Source organism: Stegodyphus dumicola, chromosome 10, assembly GCF_044657685.1.
Source record: "Stegodyphus dumicola isolate Sdum_Otavi_A_Nest chromosome 10, ASM4465768v1".
NCBI lineage: Eukaryota > Metazoa > Arthropoda > Arachnida > Araneae > Eresidae > Stegodyphus > Stegodyphus dumicola.
In genome coordinates, this window is record NC_140777.1 from 45239781 (window position 1) to 45261523 (window position 21743).

Sequence of the window (21743 nt, forward strand, 5' to 3'; positions counted from 1 at the left end):
TGGTCGTTTTAGACCTCAGTTTCAAACTAACTAACTCTGGCGGGAAGAATGTAAGGATCCTAAGTTTTACTAACGTTTATTTTATTTTAAAACTGTACTATCACTTCTTATTTTCTACCTCTGAAACTGTGAAATCTCCCCAGGGAAATTCCTCTCCAGGTGAGAGCCTTAAAGGAAGCAGTTTGCCAGTGACAGGTCTGGTGATCTTATGAAGTATATTTAATTTAAATTATCAATGACTGGACTATTTTATACTTGGACTCTTTAATGTCGCTTCTGTTTTTCCGTTTCGCCGTCAAAATGCAAATTAGCTCACGTGTATTTAAGTGAGGGTTGAGAATGTTAAGTCAGAACGTATCCTGCCTCTCGAAGACACATTACTAAGTTTGCTATTATAGATAAGAGTTTCTGTAATCGGCGTTGCGTTATTTTGTACCGATAGTTAAATTTACGCCGGTGAAGTCTGAGCCAACTTCGCGATTAAACGGTTGTGTGCAGTCTTTGCCTATTAGATATTTAAATTTAGTTTTACATTTGAATTTCTACTTTCAGTTTTCGCCATAAATGCTGGAGGATTTCTAAGCAACAGGCTTCGTGAGCAAAGTTCAGTTGTCTTGGGATCTGTATGTATTTTGTCATGGCTGTATGTGTTTTCTAGAAAGTAGTAAGAATGAATTATGCGTACTTCCCTTTTGATGCGTTACAGATGTTCTTCGCATATCAATCTGTCGATCAATAACACCAGATCTCTGGACCAGATCTCTGGAATGTCACTTTTAACTCCATACTGAATGCGCGTTGGCCGTCGCATACAAAGACAGTAGCCTTTGCAGATGATGCCACTTTCATCATTCGAGGCCATAGCAGGGACGAATTGGAGAAAAACTGCAACGAGGTTATCTCGCTCTTTGACAACCTCTGCACTGAAAAACACTTTAAAATATCACAGGAAAAATCTAAATACATTATATTTCACAAGCCTAAACAAATCATCATAAGGAACCCGTGCATCAAGCTAAGAGGAGTGACGGTCAAGAGGGTCAAGGAGCTAAAACTCCTTGGCCTCATCTTGGATGAAAACCTCACTTGGATTCCTCACTTGCAAGCCCAAAGGGTCAAAGCCACAAGAATAGCAACTAGAATTAAAAATATGCAGGGCAAAGTTTGGGGATTACGACCTCACTTCCTCAAGACTATTTACAAGACGGTAGTAAAAAAAATAGTTTTGTATGGGGCAGCTATTTGGGCCCTACCCATGACTGCGAGGAAATTGAATTTACTTAATAGCATTCAACGACCTTTCGTCCTTGCTATCACGAAAACATACAGGACAACGGCCACAGCAGCGGCAGCGGTTCTAGCTGGACTTACTCCTCTGCCAATAGCCGCACTACAAGAGGCAACTGTTTCTACTGTCATGCTTCTTAGGAAGTCAGCCTCATTTAGCGGAACTACATCTGTACCATCAGACTTTGAGAACAAAATTTCTCAGCTCAAAGTTCATCCCGCTAGTTATGGGTTGGGCATTTGTGCCCATACCTCTATGTCTCAGGATTTACGGGTAAGAGACACAGGCGGTGGAAATACCATCAGCATATTCACTGATGGCTCAAAAATCAACGAAGAGGCAGGCTGCGCTTTTATTTCTCATTATCATGATAAAGTCTTAGAAACTTGGAAAGGATACATTGGACTTAATAGATCGGTATTTTAAGCTGAAGCAGTAGCATTGCGCCAGGCTATAACAGCAGCTATGAAGTTTGTTGACCGAGACGTTTGCATTTTCTCAGATAGTCAGTCGGCAATTTGCTCTTCGTGATCCATTCCATCCACCACCGATTATAGCAGATATACAATGCCTGCTCAAAGAAAATGATCATGACTGCAACATCCAGATTTTATGGATTAAAGCACACGCGGGCCACAGAGGCAATGAGGATGCAGACACTCTTGCAAAGGAAGCTGCAAAGAATATCGGTGCGCAAGATGTCCAGATCCCGCTTCCCAAATCTTATCTGAAGCGAGTCTGTCGCATTAAATCGCAGCAACAATGGCAAGAGGAATGGTACTCTATATCGCAAGGCCGTAGAACCCATGACTTTGTTATGAGTTCTTCTACTAGAGTTTCCCAAGATCGACTCATCTCAGCCCCTTTCCTTTCCCGTTTCATTACAGGCCACGGACCATTTCCCCAATGTTTCTATCAAAGGGTAATATCAACAACTGATCATTGAGTCTGTAATGAAGTAGGTACACCTGATCATTACGTTACATCTTGCCCTCTTACGGAAGAATGGCACATGAGGCTTCCTGATACTGACATTGCTTATAAACGCTTCTTCATTAAGCAGCCGGTCTATCTCAAGAAGCTCAAAAGCATTATGAACAAGCTTGAAGCACTAGGACTAGAATTATGCAGCCCACAATAACAGCCTTAAATTTCGCAGAGATTCAAAGCATCAATGCACACTGGTTTCCAGTGGCCCCTGCAAGAAGCCCATCTTGAGTCAGTACTCAGAGTAACATTAGGCTGTGAACACGAAAAACAAATGTAAAAATGATTTAATATTATCCAAATGTAAATAGTTCAAGTATGTATATTTGTAATGAGCATATTAATGCATGGGTGCAATATTGTAAGCATGTGCATTTTATAAATAGAATATTGTGCAGCGTATTGTGAATAATGTATTGTACAACACATTGTGTATAGTACCTTGGTAAAATGTGTAAGTGCTCGTAGCATGCTGAGCTATGCTTTGAGCCGCAGGAAGCATAATAATTATAACTGTAGTACTACAACTTAATGTATTCAAGAGCACAGAATGTAAATATTATAGTAGTAATTTTTATAGTAGTTATATGTATGTAAATATTATTGCATTCTGTAAATTTTAGTCTATTGAGTAATTTATATATAGCAATGTGTTAACGTGCATATTATGAAATGTATAGTGCATGGTAAATACGGTATTTAATGTATCTAGCACATGTAATTTTTTAACTGCAATTAATTTAATCTGTAATTTTTTTCCCTCAATGTGTATTTCTAACAGTGTTTTTTATAAGCTTTTTGTATTAAGAATTACGTTGTATATAACAAAGAGTTACTACCACTGCCTATATTATTTAATCAAGAGTAATGTTCAATGTAATATGTAGCCACTACACGCAGTGCATTAAGTGTAGAAATGAGTTTTGTAAGGTGTCCTAAATATAGTGCAGTGTTCAATGTAATATGTATTATAAAAATTTTAGTGTATTGAGTGTTTTATATATAGCAGTATGTTAAGGTGCAATGTAACCAGTAGAATGTTTAATTACAAAGTTATTTTTGCTATGTTTTAAGAATACAGCAAAATTTATGCCACAGTTAACTTTTAACATGTTATTTAATCAAAAGTAATATGGGCTGTACTGTGTTCTTAAATCTGTATTCTGTGTATTATAAGTACAGCACAAAGTAAACAAAGAGGATTTCTGTGTGCAAAATGTGTAATTTGTTTGTAATGTGCAATTTTGCTCTTTATTTAAGAGCTCTTATTTTATTTATCTGTTGTATCAAGTTATTTATTTAAGTCTGTCTTATATAACGAAGTTATGTACTATATAATCCAGTTATGTCAGTTTTAAACATTTACATTGTTCAGAATCTATGTTGAATTGTCAAGAATAATGTTTAGCGTAATATGTTGCAAAGAATATATAGTGTATTAAGTGCAGCATTGAGTTGTAAATGTGCCTTAAATACAGTGCAATGATCAACGCAATGCATATTATGAAACGTATATTGTAGCGAGTATATGTAGCAATGTGTTAGCATGCGATGTAGCCATGAAAATGTTTAATTTTGCACGCAGAAAAATCTATATTTTGCCCTTGTATTGTTTTCGGAGTGTAGCTTCAGATAGTTGCGGGATCCGGACGATACCCGAGTAGTCTATGTAAGCCGTCCGGGTGTCCGTACCTGCTCTCACCTGTCACCTGTCGATCAATAACGGATCTCAATTTTAATACGGAAGGAAATTTCAATTAAAAATTTATCTTTTATCATTTGAAATTTGAAGTTACACCTAGCGATGAGAAAAAATTCAGGATTTAACTGCATTGAATTATCCGTGTTGCATGAACAGTAATACAGTCTTTTTTCAATGCAAACAAATAAAATTTTATTCAAAAACAATTTTTACATGCGAATGTACCATCACCAGCTACAAAGACTGGCTGGAAGTGGGCAAACAATACCTGAATTTTATCGTAAATTTTTACGACTGAGATCTTGAGGAATTTGGTGGGTTGTTAAAAACTGTATTGAGCAAAATGATTTGTTTGCCTATTTCCTGGTACTCGGTTGCTACTGAGAACTTAGAAGATCCATTTGACATGATGAGTTCAGGCACCGAACTGTGAAAGGTCAACTTTAGGATCAGCAGCTGCTGGCTTGGAGTAGGCAACAACATTAGCCAGAAGGTCCTTGTTCACGTCATCTACGTCCCCTCCGAGCAGACTGATCTTGGTGACTAAAGCATTGGCCTGCAAAAAAAAAAAATAAAACATAAGACAAGTGAAGATTTAAAAAAAAAAGTCTGTTATAGCAGGAAAAAAACAATTAACGATCCACAGGCAGACTATAGCCGTTTAAGCCCTACTCTTGTGGTCTATTGTAAAGTTAATAAAATGTGTTATTCATTCTAGACTTCTTGATGCTTAAGCAGTACTGTTGTCATACTTTTAACAATTTTGGAAATATCAGCCAAATAGTTGTCATACGAACTTTCATTAACTTAAATGAAATTTTAAGGACTTAAGAATAAAACGTGAGAGTAAAATTCTTTTACTGAAAAATGTACCTAAAATATTATTTTTAATTTCTTATGCGCGCAAATTTTACATTCTTGCTCATCACTGTTATATTTGACGTTGTTAAAATAAATAATAATCTGAAATATATATATATATATATATATATATATATATATATATATATATATATGCTATATATGCTTATATATATACTTAATTTCAGGATTAGGTTTAATATTCCTTACATTACAAACGGCCTATGTCAGTAGTCAAGTGGCTAAATTTGAAATACGCTAACAATTGGTCCTGCATTTGACTCGATTCGATTCTTGGTGATCTAACTAACTGAATGATGCGTTTTTAGCCTCGTCTATAACTTGCATAAAAGCATGTTGCTTTAAAAATTAGTTCATGGAGGCTTATGATGCAGAGTCCGACAACTTTAGCAAGAACTTGGGTCTACGCGACTTGCAAGATAATCTCGCCTGCATGGAAGAACAAAGTTGATTCTTAAGTCATGGTTCGCCTTCTCTGTTATTTGGATAAAAGTTATAACAAGTTTGCGAGTCTATAATATTTGTAAATATTAATCGTCTAATTTCTTCTAGTGGTCAATGCCTTTCTGTGACTCTCTTGCTATTTGTGGACTGAAATGTATCTCTATAATTGTTTTACCCAATGACAGGCCCTCAGCCGACTTTGACTTGTCCACTACTAAGGCCAGAAGTTGTGGCCATTTTATTTTGGAGGCACCTAATAGGTGGGCCACTTTGCCTCCTATGAAGAGACAGACAGTTACAACCATGCCTTCTCCTAGATTTGAATTCTTTCAAAATAAAGAACAGCTATCATTTTACTCGTAGATAAATTGGTTACGCTTAAGAAAACTCGTGTTTTCCACTCAAGTCTTTTTTTAAGTCCTGTTCTATTTCTACAAACATTCACAAATCGGAAAGTTGTGAAACCACATAATTTAAACACCATTCGCTAAGAAGGAAAAAGGAGCAATGTAACTTGCTTACGTATCAACAGAAAGTACTTGTATTTTAAGCACCGGTGTACTTTAGTGACATCTTAAATGTGTCCAAAATAAAGGAACAAAACTTCGTCAACTGAGGAAGGTAATTTGATTTCTGAAAAAAATCTATTACAGTTTTACGCCTTCAGGGTAGCATGCATGCGTAAAACTGTAACAGATTTTAGTAGAAATATGCTGTAAAATTGTAGTGGAGAAGTACGCAAACCTTAGAGAAAGAGGATTTAAAGTAAACATTTCCTTATCGGGAGAACTTACTTTCTGGATACCACCGGGATTTGCTGGTCCACCCAAAGATTTCTGTTTGTTAAGCTCTGTAAGCAGGAAGTACAAAGCCACATTCAAACGAGTTATTGTGGGATCTTGTGTGCTATCAAAAAACATTAAATTACTACACATCGTTACAAAATATTTAAAGGTATGATAAGTAGTTAAATCTACAAACAAGAAAAAAATGAAATTTAAGAAAATAATTTATTTAAAATCATGCAAAATTATGCTTTTATTTTTAGTGCATGTAAATTTCCGTCTTAAAGACGATAATGTCTTATAAGCAAACAGCACGAATAAATACAGATATTCTTTCTTCCACCATTAATTTCTAAATTAAGGTTACATTTTTGACTTGCTTTGAATCGCGAATAGTAATTTGCTTGTTTTCGGATATTCATGAATCTAGAAAGTGGGAGGAATTCTAAAATTTCTCAAATCCGACTCTCGAGTCCGAAACATATCTCAAATATTTCATAGAAAGACTTTTTAAAACAAAAATGGGGGAATTCCTTAAACATTAAAAGTTTTTAATTGGTGTATGATTTGAAGCCTGTGTTTAATGAAAATCAAATTTAATAAAGCAGTTTTATAAAAATGTACCTTCATTTATTAAGCAAATACAAGTGAAATTCAATACATGTTGCGCCAATTAAAACTTTGGAGTTTTGAAGCTGACTTTTAAAATATAATTCAACAAAAATAAGTATTTAAGTAAGAGCTGAAATCATTTACTCCTTTTCAGAAGACTTTTATATAAAAACAAATGCAGAGAAGATGAAGATTGTATCAAAATTTATTACATAAACACTAAGCCTGGAAAGCTAATTTTTTCTAAAAAAAGAATCATGGCACTCAGCTGCCAGATTTAATACTCATGTTTTGCAGTTCGACTGCAATGACGCATTCTTTTTTAATGAACGTTCTCCTGAGGATTAACAAAACCAATCCTTTAAAAGTTTTGAACTTCAATATGTAATGGGTTTTTAAGTTATGATTTGAAAGATTCGAATGATGAAAAAATCCCACAGATTGGGGTCTTCAAATCTTTAGCAAGATTCACGAGATTTGAGATTTAAATCCTAGTTCCAATTCTAGTTCATATTATTTAACTTAACAAATGGAAAATGTTTACAAAGGGTTGTCAAAGAATTATGAACGTAAGACAAAATTCACATTTGATATTTAATGAAAGGATCTTGAAATGCACCCATACTCAGAATGAGCTATTTAATGGCCTGATGATACAATATAGCCTGATGTCTCTTAGGTCGTATTCCCGAGTTCTATTGCAACTTCCGTCCTTAAATTATCAGAGGAGTAATAGCTAATTGATAACTTCTTCTGCCCACGTATGTTCAGCGTACTGGTTAAGAACAGTCTACGAGGGATCTTGAAATTAAATCTCAGCCAAAACCTGTCGTTAATCGAATGAAATAACTTACGTTGCAGCAACATCAGTGTCCGCATCTGGAGCAGCTTCAGCTTGCCTGCGAAGTCTTGCGCTCATTCCACCTAAAAAAAAGGATGATATTTACTTGAGTTAATAAAAATGAATACAAGCATTAGAATGCAGTAAGGGATGACAAGAACTGACTTTTTTATTCTATTTCTACTTGAAATGAGATACAGAGTACTATTCTACAATCAACTCCGCTTCCAGGATATTTGGTGTCTTAGGCAATCAAGAAAAATATTGCCCAGTATAAAAATAAATGCATTAATAATTCAAAACAAAATGTATCTTTATTTAGCAGTCGTTTGTGAGAACGACTTAACTCTAGGCTACTGATCATCTCACCTCTGCTTTAGAGCCGGCTTGTTCTTTAATTAACAACGCAACAATAAAATGAAAAAAATAAATCTGAAATGTTTCAGATTTTAAATTACGTCCAAAGGGGCGTTTTTTAACATTTTGTGTGTTACCTTTCTTTATTAAATATCATGTTCCTCGCACTTAAACCATAAGATCCAGTGCAACAGCAATATCGCAAAATAGTTTTAAAACGAGCATATCTTTAGAATTTCCGATACAGAGACTCACGCGCTGGAGATAAAAATGTTTTTTCTGCACAACGTTGCCATTGCTCGCTTTGAAATCCTTGAGTTTGTTAATCAAAAATTCGTCAAAGTTTTAAAAAATAGGAAATCGATCATAAAACAAATTTCAAATTTCAAATTTGGTCTTCCACATGCTCATATTCGTTGGAGGATTACGTTATTCAAAATTCGATGACTCTATGTACCGTTTTTTATCACAATACGAGAAATATACATACATTTATGCAGATTTTTCATTATTTAATTTCTTCAAATATAATGCAGGACTCTAACATTTTGTGGCAACAGTTTGAAAAGTGAACCGAAATTTATGAGTCCGACGCAAAATGCCAAAACGAAACTAATAGTCCTTCGGGATTCAAATCCCTTTGGACTAAAAACATAGATTGATGGCCGAATGTGAAATTTGCTTACAAATAACATCAGTGGAGAACCAATTCAGTATTTTGTGTACAAAATACGCAAGCAAATCACTTCTGTTATACACTTGCGATGAATAAATAAAAATTAATGAAATATGTATACAAATTAATAAATAAAACTTATTATTAAATTGAGGAGTTCTTTTTTATTTTTCATGTACTATAGTGAAAACTAAAATATATTTTCAAAGGTTTTTTAGGATTCTCTATTCTCAGGATGGTAGGAATTCTCTGAAAAAAAAATGTAGCTTTATGGGTTCCATGGGTTGAACGTTTTTGAAGACCATTGCTCTGTATGTTTCTTAAGTTTGTCAATAACTTTTCGACTTCCTTATGCAACTATTTTATTTTATCATTGCATAGGTTGATTTCTATTTCTAAGTTTCATATTATGTATTGTATTTTTAAGGCATGTTTAATTTTGTTAGACATCTGAAAACCCCTTTAAAAATTTTAAACATTACTTAGATTGAATATCGAAATATAATCATTTACGAGTATTTATGAAATTTTTTTCTTTCTGCTCATTTAAGCTAAATGTGAACTAACTAGAATTTTATAAACATTAGATGAAGTATAGGTTGACTTCCAGATTACATACTGATCATAGCTTAAAACTTCAATTCTGCACATGTCAAAGCTGTAAAGTAAGAGTTAGAAAAATAAATGAACCAATTTAAAATGAAGATTCCTGTTTTTGGCGTTTTGTTGATGATATACTGAATACCATTTTGCAGAAGAGTAAGCAAAATAATTTATCAGAAATTCGTAGAATTACACACAAATAACTAAGTTAAATCAGAAAAGCAATTGTTCAGCGGTTGTTGGAATTATATTACACTTCATTTTCACATATTGATAAGCATGTGGATATAAAATAAAGTAAATGAGTTTCTAATAAATAGCTTTAAAAGATTGTTTTCAGGGCGATAAAAGTTAAAATCAGTAGTTAAAAAATACAATTGGCTTTCAAAATTCCGTTACGAAATAACATTCCTTTTTTTTTTCATAAAATATTATTACAATTAATTTTACTATAAAATTCTCCATAGTTAATTTTAAATCATATTTCAGGTTAATTTTAAATCATATTATATAGAATAAATGCAAATACAATTATAATATCATTCCATGTAATTCTTACATTTAGTGCTATATCGTACAAAATATTCTATAAAGTAAGATAAGATATAAATGTCCTCAATCAGTCAAAATCATTACTAGAGGATTTATAACCACCACTAATAACAACGCCGAATACACTACTATTATTCTGCCATGCAAAATAGTACAACATCGGGGAGTAATTTTTACACAAATGAACTGTAAATTAAAAGCTGGAGTCAAGTGCTTAAAAATAAATTCGTATATTTAGTTTCTTCTGATATTTTTACGTATTTCAAAGACCGAACCGAAACTGCAAAAATGTTAAGCAACTTCATGTCTCTCAGTTTGAGTCCAACTTTAATCAGCAGTATGGTTCTAAGTTTCTGTTCGAGTAATTCGTAATAATATCATACAAATGTGTAAGAACATAGAACATAACTTGGCAAAGAATAACATAAATTTTATTTCATTTGCCATTCAAAATTTGCAACTTACTAGGCTGTAAGTGAGAGGAGCTACACCTAATTCTATCTCTCGCCCATTAATATAAACATATAAGCAAAGAGCATTATCACTTCAAAAAGGGGTGAAAGAAATTAAGTCATAATTCAATAATAATTTAAACATTTTTTAAAAAATTTAAATAAGCACAAAATTAGTAGAAATGGTCTTCTTAGATCATAAAATTCAAAAACAGATCGGTGACTCAGATGCAGAGAGTTGTTAAAAATAGCCTAAAACTCCTTCCTTTGCTGTATATGACAGAAACATTAAAGAAAAATATGATTAACATCTTCATCTAAAAACTTTAAATTCAGAACTTAAGTTGTAAAAATCGTACAAATCTTATACGAAATCGAAATCAAACGCCCATCTGTCAGACTTTGTCTAAAAAGTAATAGACCAAAATAATAATAATCTAATTTCACGTTAAAAATATAAAATGTTCGCACTTACATCCCACAACGGCGAAAATCAAAGCCAAAACAACGAAGAAAGATTTCATGGTGAAGGTTGCAGGGATGCCGGTCTGGATCTCGAAATACAGTTCAAGTTTTCAGTTTGAGGATTAATGCGTAGGGTGTGCTGTCGACGATTCTTAAATATTATTTCTTATCTTCACAGCCTTGCTTCTTCCAAACAACTAACAACAAAATGGCCTTCGTATAATTTAAAAATATTTATTAGCTGTAAACCAATCCGCCCAGATAATCCCGAGAATGCGGATGCGAAATTATGTAAGGTCCAAGGCTTGATATACAGGGTCTGGAGTTAAAACCCATAGAACATCCTTTAGAAGACAATGAGTAAAGCGTTAATGCTCCCCTTCAACATAGACAGATAAACAAATTTATAATAAAAAAATGCTACCGTATCTTCTTTGAAATGAATGAATAAAATTCGTTCATGTACGTGTAAGAGGAAAGTCTTTTTCCGCGAAATATAATTTAAAATTATTTTAGGAGTTTTTCAGTTGCATCTCCTCGAAAAGAAATCAATAAAAAGAACTTGTAAGATTTTCTAATAATGTATTTATTCAAAATTTCACGAAATTTTTATACTATTTTCAAAGGAAAGAAAAATTATGTATGTGTATGAAATGAATATTCGAATAGTTGATTTAATAACGATTTACATTTGTTTCAAATAAAATGATACAATTGTTTTTCAGTCAGGTAATTTTTCAGGTATTTGAATTCCTTCTTAATTAAATGCAATCCTTCTTAATGCGAGTACACAAAATTAAGAATTGAAAACAACCTTGGAAAACAAATTATTTTCTAATGATGGGAATATTTAATTAAGTACTATATTCTATTTTTATACTACTATCGATTTTACATAGAGCAAGGGTTCTCCGCCGAGGGAATTCTCTTTTCTGGGGAAGAATTTCATACTTTCAACGGGGGAATACAGTCAGCCTTTTATTTAAGTATTTAGTTTTAGTTTCTGAATATAAATGACTACTTTTATTCAAGTTTTGATATTTACCAACATAATTCTATACGTTTTTACTGTTTGATTTATAAAAACAAGGATTTTCCTTCCATGTTATATATTTGAAAAATAAATACAGAACAAAATTAAAAGTGGATCCTAATTTAAGGTTAAAACTGAGTGAAATAAGACTACAGATAGAGAAATTGATCTCTCTTAAGCAGGATCAAATTTCACACTAAATTTTAGAATTAAATTGTTATAACTTAAATTTTGATAGTACAAATGGTAATCAATTTTTAATCTAATATTTTTATATACGCAGATTTAATATAAATAGCCAATAGCTTGCGCAAATGACAAAATGGTTTTTTTTTAATATTTCCATTGAGAAACTGAAAAATAATCATTGCAAAATGTAATAGTGGTACTAAAGTTTTTCACTTTTTGCTTAGATGGTACGCGTTAGTCAAAAGTTGAGAACCGCTTTTCTAGCTAAATTAAAGTTACTTTGTTGACTAGATCTTTGCTTTAACTGGGAACTGTATCAATAACAAGGCATTGGAAGTGTGAAAAGTCCCTTTTATTCAACTCAGTATTTACAGTCGGCATTCTTGGTGCTTACAAAACTAAGCCAACACTTTTGGCTGTAACTCAAAATAGAAATATAAAATTAAAAACTAAGCCTAAGTTAAGTAATCAGCGGAAGCTGCACAGAGATTATTAACGCGAGATGCCTCTTAGCCCTACCATCGACGTACACAAACCGGCAATTAATATACAAGGTTGTAAATTAGCAAGCTTTAGATATCAGCGATACAACGTGACCGAAATGCAGAACACGCTCTGTCTGAGGAAAGGCTTGGCTTCGTGGAAGTCCTTTTTAAGGGAAATTGGTTCATACTCACGATTCGTTTCCGTAGCACTAAGGAAGCTCTTCTGCAAGCCGCCTATTCATCGAGATTGAACTCGGTCGAAATACCAGTGTTCAGTCCTTTTATGCACTCGGCCGCTGGTGGATCTTGGCAGCATCAGAAGTGGTAAACTACTTTTCACTATTTTAAAATTCAAAAGAGAAAAAAACTAATGCGATTCATAGAATTACCTTGCGCATAAAGTTTCTTAACACAGTTCGCAAAAAATGTTTTCTCTTTGACTGCAGTGTAAATAGAGAAGCTAGAAACGTTCTGCCTCTGCTATATTGATCATTTTCATGCACCCACCCTATTTTTTATTTTTTCAAGAACTATAGAGGATAGGAATATGACATTTCTATGATAGTTAAATGACTCATTCCTTATAACTTAAGTGCCCCTTCTTCACTTAAAAAAAAGTTAACTGCTTTAAGCAAGGGTCACTTTTCAGTTTTCATTTTTCATTACATTTATATACCGAAACAGCAAATAATTATATACTGCTTAGTTACAGTACACAAGGCAGAGTACTACTGCTGCTCACGATGTAGAAACTTAGAATGGCTCTATAAATAATTTCGAAAATAATCACTGGAATATGGACCATCGTACAGGTACTAATAGTAAGCTCGATAACTCATTGGAGCCAGGAAATTGACCATTGGGTGACCAATCCTCGGAATGAACGAATTTTTACAGAATTCTTGATAAACTGACGTGTATATATATATATATATATATATATATATAGCGCATAACGTTGTGAGTTAGAATCCAAACAAAAAATTATGTACAAGAACAATTTTTCTCATTAGGCCTCAATTAAATTTTGGTTTTTGACGAGATGATCACATCACATTTCTTTGTTAACAGCATACGATTGCAAAATACGTTTATACTTTGCACAGACACATCATAACTGGTGATCAGATTCCCCATCATAACTTCAATTTGGTCGCACAATCATGTAAATCACGTTCCACTTTTTCTTCATCTCGGAAGTTGATGTTACTGATGCTGCTTATAACTGAATATAGCATCAGTTGCATGAATATCACAAAACTATTAAAAATCAATGAATGCCAAACTTGTGAAAGTCAGTAAAATTTTGACCAGCCTTTACAAGATTCTCTCTGGGACATTAATTGCCTCATTTCTTGAGAGCTTTTCTGACTGCTTTTCTTCCGTGAAATTGCTAACTGAAAATCTCCATCTTTTCATTGAGTACCTGTTTCCTCAACAGGTTCCAGTCTTTTGTCAACACAACATTCTATTTTGTAAGTAAAAACTAGCAACTAAATGGTTCTAGGAAGATGGCCCTGAGTCAGCGGCGTGGTTAGATAGAAGAAGAGAAGACGGTCAACCCCAGGCGGAATATTTTAGGGGGTGACATTTGTCACGTGAAACATATCATAAGGATTCATATAAATCTTCAGAACAGAAAGAATGACTGGGATTTTACCTGCTAAGAGGTGGGATGTCTTCAAGGAGGATAAAATTCTCCGTAAAGGGTTTAAAAATGAGAACTGGCTTATATGCATTACAAGCTTATGTTACACACAAGGTAAACCTACCTAAAACAGATGGCCTGTTGTTTGGGCTTTGACTCTCAAGCTGACGGACTCGTATTCAGCCACATTATCCCCTCGATCATTAGCGAGACGAAGAATCACGAAATGCCGACTTTATATTATAAAGTATTTCTCCCACCTTTTTGGCGTGCCTTCGTGGTGTAGTGGTTCTGCACGCTGGGTCGGTATTCCAGAGGTTTGTGGTTCGATTCCCGGCGAAGGCGTTTGCTAACTTTTCATCTCTCCGGCTTTTCGAATTAACCTAATGTCTTTACATGATATAAGAATGAATTGAAGATAGAACTGCTCACTATACAGAACGTTTTTAGAGCTAGCAATGAAAATATTTTGAAGAATAATTTTTTATCAAATGCTGTATTGCAATAAAATAGCATAGAAAGTAAATTAAATAAATAAATAAATAAAATTCTGAAAGGGTTCAGGTTTTAAAGGTCACTCTGTAGAGACATTAGGATTATTTGGAGGCAGACGAGATGAAAAATTAGCAATCGCCTTCGCCGGGAATCGAACCACGGACCTCTGGAATACCGGCTCAGTGTGTAGAACCACTACATCACGCAAGACTCTAGAAAAGTGGGAGAAATACCTCATATACTATTCGGCTGCGTTCCCGGAGCAGGATGGAGCAGAGAGTAGATGGTTTCTGCCAGGAAGATAACACACTGTGAGGCTAAGGCCAGGTCAGTGGTCTTCCTTGGTGGCGCTCACTCACTCACTCACTCACCTCATATACTCCCCTTTTTAAAGGGTGACTAGGGTTTTAGGGGACCTAGTCGCCAAATCCTGGATGTGGAGAATCATCATCCACAGCCCTTTTAGTTCGGGTGCCACTGTAAAGACATTAGGATTATTTGGAGGCAGACGAAATGAAAAATTAGCAATCGCCTTCGCCGGGAATCGAACCACGGACCTCTGGAATACCGGCCCAGTGTGCAGAACCACTACACCACGAAGGACGCTAGGAAAGTGGGAGAAATACCTCATAACTCAAAAGGGCTAGTTTAAAGTTTAATATGGTTTATCAGCAGATTATCACTAGAGATGGTCCAGGTGGAATAGCGAAAGATTTTATAGCACAGCAGATGAACAGACATTTAGACTAACATGAGAACGTTCTATATTTTCTGTATATTTGTAATAATTAAATTTAAAAATTTGTATCTGACATTATAACGAATGGCAAGAGACTCGAATTAAAAGTGAAACAACGTAGTGTTTCGAGATTAATAACCCTTTCGGTCTAATAATTAAACGAATTAACGACATTCAGGGAGAAGATATTGTTGTTACGCTATGAATAGTAACGAAAGTCTTAGTTTTTTCATTATGTAAACGGTCTTGGAAATGATATGATAATTTGTGTTTTTGACGCAACGTTATCTTTCGTACACTTCTACCTTTTTTCTGCTATCAGTTTTTCGAGGTGGCATGTTAGCATATTTATAATTCAATGTGCGAATTTTAGCGTAGAAAACTAGCGTGTTACTTGATACACCTATAGCAAAACTTCGTCCAATGAGAATTTACTTCGCTTTTGTCACCCACGTTTCAGAGATGCATTTGGTGAATATATTTGTGAGGCATATAGTAATTACATAAATACTAAGAATCAAGCTCGGCACCGATCTACAAATTTCAAAATGGTGCGCTTCAGAAATTTTTAATTTTTATTATCTACACGCGATATTTTGGGGAAGGCTAGTGTGATCAAACAATAAAAATTATATCCAAAAAACAAGTTTTATTTTGCGGGAATTTTTTAAATGCAATAAAATCTCTCATAATGGTAAATATCAGTAAAAATGCATTTTTAAATCCGAAATTTAGGCCTATGCGATAAGAAAATACGCAATAAATTAAAAATCTGATGACTTAAATGTTGACATTATTTCTGTTTTGTTCCATCCGTCCAATTTATTAACCAATTAACGAATGAAGGAATTACCGAGGATGTAAATATGAATTAACGATTCTTTTTCATGCGTCCATATTTTATTTTTGAAAGTAGTGTCCCCGATTTTTAGAGACAGTTCATATTGAAGGATGTTATATTTCTTCTTTTTGGAAAGATATGAAAAAACATTATTTTATGTCATTGCTGGTGTAAGTTGTGGCCTATGATCATGTGCGTAGATGACGAATCAAATGACAAAGATTCTCTTGGTTCTAAAACAAGAACGGCGCCCGCCGCGGACATCTCGAATTTGTTTACATTTGCTTACAGATTAGTGTTAATGAAGATTTGGATGGATATATACAATTCTGTTCCTATCACCCCGTCTCAAGATGACGAGGAATAACTGGACATATACTATGAAACGAGAAAGATGATGATAAGGAGAGGAAGGGTGAAGATGAAGATGACGCACAGAGCAATGAAGTTACAGAGAAGGAAGCTGACATTGAATTACAGAATTTCATAGGATCTCTCGAGAAATGTTGTCTGTATGTCTGTACATGATGGTGTGGAGTGAGAGTGACGGAGGACGTGGCCACCACCCCTTTACTATTAAGTTAATTAGCATATAGGGCCCCGTCCGCCCTTATACTGAGTAAAGCCAGAGATGCCACATGGGAGGCTTACACAAGGCGCCCAAACCCAACGCCTGGATCATCCGGTTGGCAGTTCCGCGAACCAAATGCCACCGGGTAGACACCCGTCCAGTGATTTTGAATCTTCAAGAATAGCATTGTACATGGCTAAACAAGGGCAGATATACATTAGTAGTTATTTACATGCTTCTGTTAATACATATTTGCTGACATGCAATCCAGCACTGTTACATAAATATACTTTCTAAATACCTACATGACATTACCTTAATTTGCTTTGGAATAATAAGACAGAGCTAGTGTATACACCTAGCACAATAAAGATAAAAATAAAAAAAATAAAATAATAATAATAATAATAATAATAATAATAATAATAATAACATACATTAGGACACGCTTGCCCACACTATATACACACATCGCAGACATACCTAAATTACTTATACTTGAATGATTCTGATTTACATTGAAATTTGCTGACATACTGACCAGTTATATTTACACATGGCATAAGTCTGGACCCATGTCCATTAGCTTATCAATTATATGAGTAATTTTGTTGGTCTGGTGTCGCTGCTTGACCATAAATCTGTTGAATGCCTCCCTGTTCGTCTGCGGGAACGGAATGTGCATTCCCTCCGTGAGAGGACATTCATGAACGTAGTGTTCTGCTGTGCCCAGATCGCCGCAGCAGCACTGATCCGAATTGGAGATTCCAAATCTCTCAAAATATACTGGAAAGGGCCCGTGCCTTGTGGTATAATACACCATTTGTGGCCGTGCAACCAGTAGTTCCCTATCTACTTTAGGCAGAAATGTATGCGCTCGGCGGCCTGTGTCTTCGTTGTCCCACGCAGCCTGCCAGAGTGCTAGAGCTGTGGCGCGCAGATTCCGTTTTAAATGTGAAACCGGCCATGGGATTTGTACTGGGACTGCTTCGACGTTATGGGCTGCTTCTTTTGCAAGCCGATCTGCAGTCTCATTACCATGATTCCGATATGGGCTTTCGTCTATTCTAGATTAATTTTTAATTCTTTATGAGCACGGAGGTATTCCTGAATAGCTGCTATTATTGGAGAACTGTGGGTGGGGTTAAGGATGGCGCATAACGTAGACAAGCTGTCTGTTATTATGTAACTATTGTATAGCCTCTGCTGAATTATCGCTTGCAGTGCATAACTTATAGCTGTGGCCTCGCTTTGGAAGACACTATTGTGCGCTTCCAAATGCCCCTTCCATTGGCTTACTATTCTACCCTCTTTAAGTGCTGCATAGCACAGCCCACACTGTCGTCTATTTTAGATCCATCCGTATAATAGGTAACATCTATGTTCGTGGATCTTGTGGTCTGCTTTAGGTTGACATTAACACCCCATCCTTGCAAAGACGGGTACCTGTCAAGGCTGATGACTGCTCTTTCGAGGTTATCTGCAGTAAACACCTCTTCCCCAAATTGCGTTGTTTGGCCGAGTTGCTTGACTATCTGGTACGTAGCTTCCTTCTCGACACTAATCGACAAGGGCAGTATGCCAGCCAGGATTGCCAGTGCATTGGTCGGGGAAGTTCTAAATGCTCTCGTGATATTTAATAAAAACGGCCGTTGGATGCTTTGCAAATGCTTTACTTTTCTGCCCTGCTGTAAGGCCCAGACAGCTGCTCCATACGTCACGATCTTCCCAGTGACGGTGTTATAGAGGATCTTGAGGATATGGGGGTTGAGACCCCAGCGATATCCTTTCATCATCTTGAGCTGCTGAGCGATGCTTGCTGTGCGCTGTTTTAGGGAGAGCACATGCGCTATCCAATTCAGTTTGTCATCAAATATTATTCCCAAGTATTTGAGTTCTCGCTTGATTGCAAGTCGTTTCCCATTGAGCGTAATGCGTGGTTGTCGCGTTAGGGAACCTCCCTTTTTTGGAATCAATAAAACTTGGGATTTTTCTTCGGCAATCTTAAACTTCAGCGTTGCACATCGCTCCTGAAAGAGGTCGCAGGATTCTTGGCAGTTTCTCTGCAATTTCTCTCTAGTGGGGCCTTGTACTATTAGTGCCGTGTCATCGGCATATGCAACTATTTTCGTGTGACTTGGCCACGGCTGTGTAAGTATACTATTGTACGTTAAGTTCCATAGGAAGAGTCCCGCGCAGGAACCCTGCGGACATCCCCTTGTTTGATTATTTTGTAGTATGCCACTATTATGCTGCAGAATTAGTTTTCGTTCTGCGAGATAGTTCTCCAGTGTCCGATAGATATTCCGTGGACAGCGTGAGTTCCTTAGTGCCCGTAGGATTGCCGGCCACCACAACGTGTCAAAGGCACTTTTGAGATCGACTGAGATGAACGCGGTGTGATGACCGGACAATCTTTTTTGTAGGAGACATTCTTTAACCTTCATGAGAGCATGGACGGTGGATCTGCCTGTACGGTACCCATATTGATCCTCGCTCGGGTAATTACTAGAGTGCAAGTGAGGTCGGAGCCTGTTCACTAGCAACTTTTCAAATGTCTTACCAAGCGCTGATAGTAAGCATATTGGTCTGTAGGCATCCGCTCTTCTCGGATCCTTGTTCTTTTTAAGGAATAGAATTACTTGGCCGATCTTGAAGCACCTGGGGAACGTGTCGGTACTTAGTAGCTTGTTGAATAGCTGTCGAAATAGATTGATATTCGAATGCACAATCAGTTTAATTATACGATAGTCTACTCCGTCCGGCCCAGGTGCTTTCTTTTGCGGTAGGCACTTTAAGATGTGCAATATTTTTTGTTTTGTGAAACAAGTATCTTCTGCAGTATCAATGTCCGAGGTATCATATCGGATTATTCTATGTGCTTGCGTGCCTTCGGAGGGGTCGTCTGTGGCGAAGACCGCCTTCACGATTTCTGCAAGCATGGTCTCTGTGAGTTTATTGGAGATCTCTGGGACAGGTAGCAGATGGAAGGAGGCGGGTTTGAAAAGCTTACACGTGACAATCTTGTGGTGTATGCCATATATTTCGGTATTTTCCGTGCAAAATTTTCTCCAGCTTTCCAGTTTGGCCTGTACGATCATTTTCTTATATTTTGCTGTTTCCTGTTGAAAAGTGATGAGCGTGTTAGAAGAAATATTGTGACGCCGCTCCTGCTTAAGACGGCGTCTAAGGGCGCGAACTTTCTGCTGTTGTTCTCTGAGATGACTGCTCCACCAGTTTAGATTAGAGATCTTTTTGGTTGTTCTGGTTGGCAACATTTCATTACAAACTGTTCTTATGGTGGACATTATGTCACTCGTGATAACTTGTAAGGTTTCGGTGGTAGTTGCTTGTTCGATCAACTCTGCGAAGTGGGCAAGTTGGGATTTAATGGCTGCAGCAAATGTCCTTACTTTATTACCTGGCAAGTTATACCTCTTGATTATCGAGGTGGCTGTCTCACTGGCGATAGAAAATCTAATATAATTGTGGTCTGAAAGGCTTAAGCCTTCTACGACCGTCCAATCCTGAATCCTTTGCGCAATTTGCAATGTTGCTACTGTAAGGTCGGGCCATCCCCGTGAGTGGACGCGATCGAAGGTGGGTGCAGCATCATGATGATTAAGTACGCTCATATTTTGACTAGAAAAGAAATCTTCTAGCATCCGGCCTTTAGGATCAGTGCTGGCTTGTCCCCATGTGGAACTGTGGGCGTTGAAATCCCCAGCACATAAGATGTTATGGGACCTGTACCGCTGAAGTAGTTGCTGCATTCGCTGGATAGTTGTATCTATATTAGCTGTCGGAGGGGAGTATAGTGAGACCAAGAGAACCGTTATGTTGTGCATCTCAAGAAGAATAGCCACGAAGTCTCTTTCTGTGGTGATGATAACCGGATGATGGTGTGGAGCATCACAAAATATTTTAATAACTATTATAAGGTATTTCCCCCCTCCTTTCTGCATTCCTTCGTGGTGAACGGTAGCCCACTCGGCGTGTATTCGAGAGGTCCACGTTCGAGTCCCGGCGAGGGCAATGCTCATTTCCTCAGTTTCCTGACATTGAAAAATTCTAAGTTACCCTACAGTGGCGTCCGAACTAAAAAGGTGGTGAATGATAATTCTTCACCACCAGGACTTGGCGACTGGGTCCCCTAATCCCCAGTCGTCCATTTAAAGGGCAGTATAGAAGGCATTTTCTCACTCCTTTCTGCATGCCTTCGTGGTGTAACGGTAGCACACTCGGCGCGTATTCGAGGGGTCAAGGTTCGAGTCTCAGCAAGGGCATTGTACATCTTTCATGTCTCCTACTTCAAATAACCTAATGACTCTACACTGTCTTGTAACCACGCAGGCATTCTAAGTTATACGTCCTTATACTAAGAAATTCGTAGCTTTTACATCATAATAAGTTTGATAATTTTAAAATATTGTTTAATTTTTTCTGAGATATAAAATCATGTAATGTGCTTTAATTTTAAATAATATGTAGGATTTTCGATATTGTTTATTTAATTATGGTAGATATATCAAAAACACTACCGATGAGCTTCTTATGCAGCACTTTTTACACGTTGTATCACAAAACATGAGCAAGTAGGTTTCAGAAACATATATTCAATTATCCAAAAAATCCCTTATCCGGAATTGGGACTGTCCCATATCTGCCGGTCAAAAGACGCGTCTAATTCGTCAAGTGTATTATTTTTATTTGCTAATCATGAAAGGTTTACAAGCCCGTTTCTGTGCCAGGTTCGTACGTGGAAGTTAAATTTTAATTATTAATTTTGGTTTTAAAAATTATCATTCTGTGTTTGTGAAATAAACAAGTAAAATCGTAAATACTTAGAAAAATGAGACAATATGAAATTTTTAATTATTAGATGGGATTAAATAGAAAATATAACGATTTTGAGTTTTAAGTTTATCTTTGCTTGTTCATCCTTATAAGAAACAGATACCATGCTTCAACATCACATACCTCTTTTTTTTATCATATTTGTTATCATCTTTCAAAATAACTCCGGAATCTTAATACTTTTTCTGAAAACTTCATTTTTAATTTCTGTCAAGGATATAAAAATTTTCATTATCCAT

The 21743-nt window shown here is 36.0% G+C and overlaps 1 protein-coding gene across 1 annotated transcript; it reads right to left on the reverse strand.

Annotated features, from left to right (window-relative positions):
* Positions 1-4143: 4143 nt before the first annotated feature.
* Positions 4144-10812, reverse strand: LOC118198606 (uncharacterized). Its single transcript, XM_035370328.2, has 4 exons — positions 10657-10812; positions 7555-7624; positions 6098-6209; positions 4144-4533 (listed from the first exon to the last, which is right to left on the reverse strand). Exons 1-4 carry the CDS (start codon positions 10703-10705, stop codon positions 4393-4395), a joined length of 372 nt encoding a protein of 123 aa, XP_035226219.1. The 5' UTR covers positions 10706-10812; the 3' UTR covers positions 4144-4392.
* Between the last annotated feature and the right edge of the window lie 10931 nt (positions 10813-21743).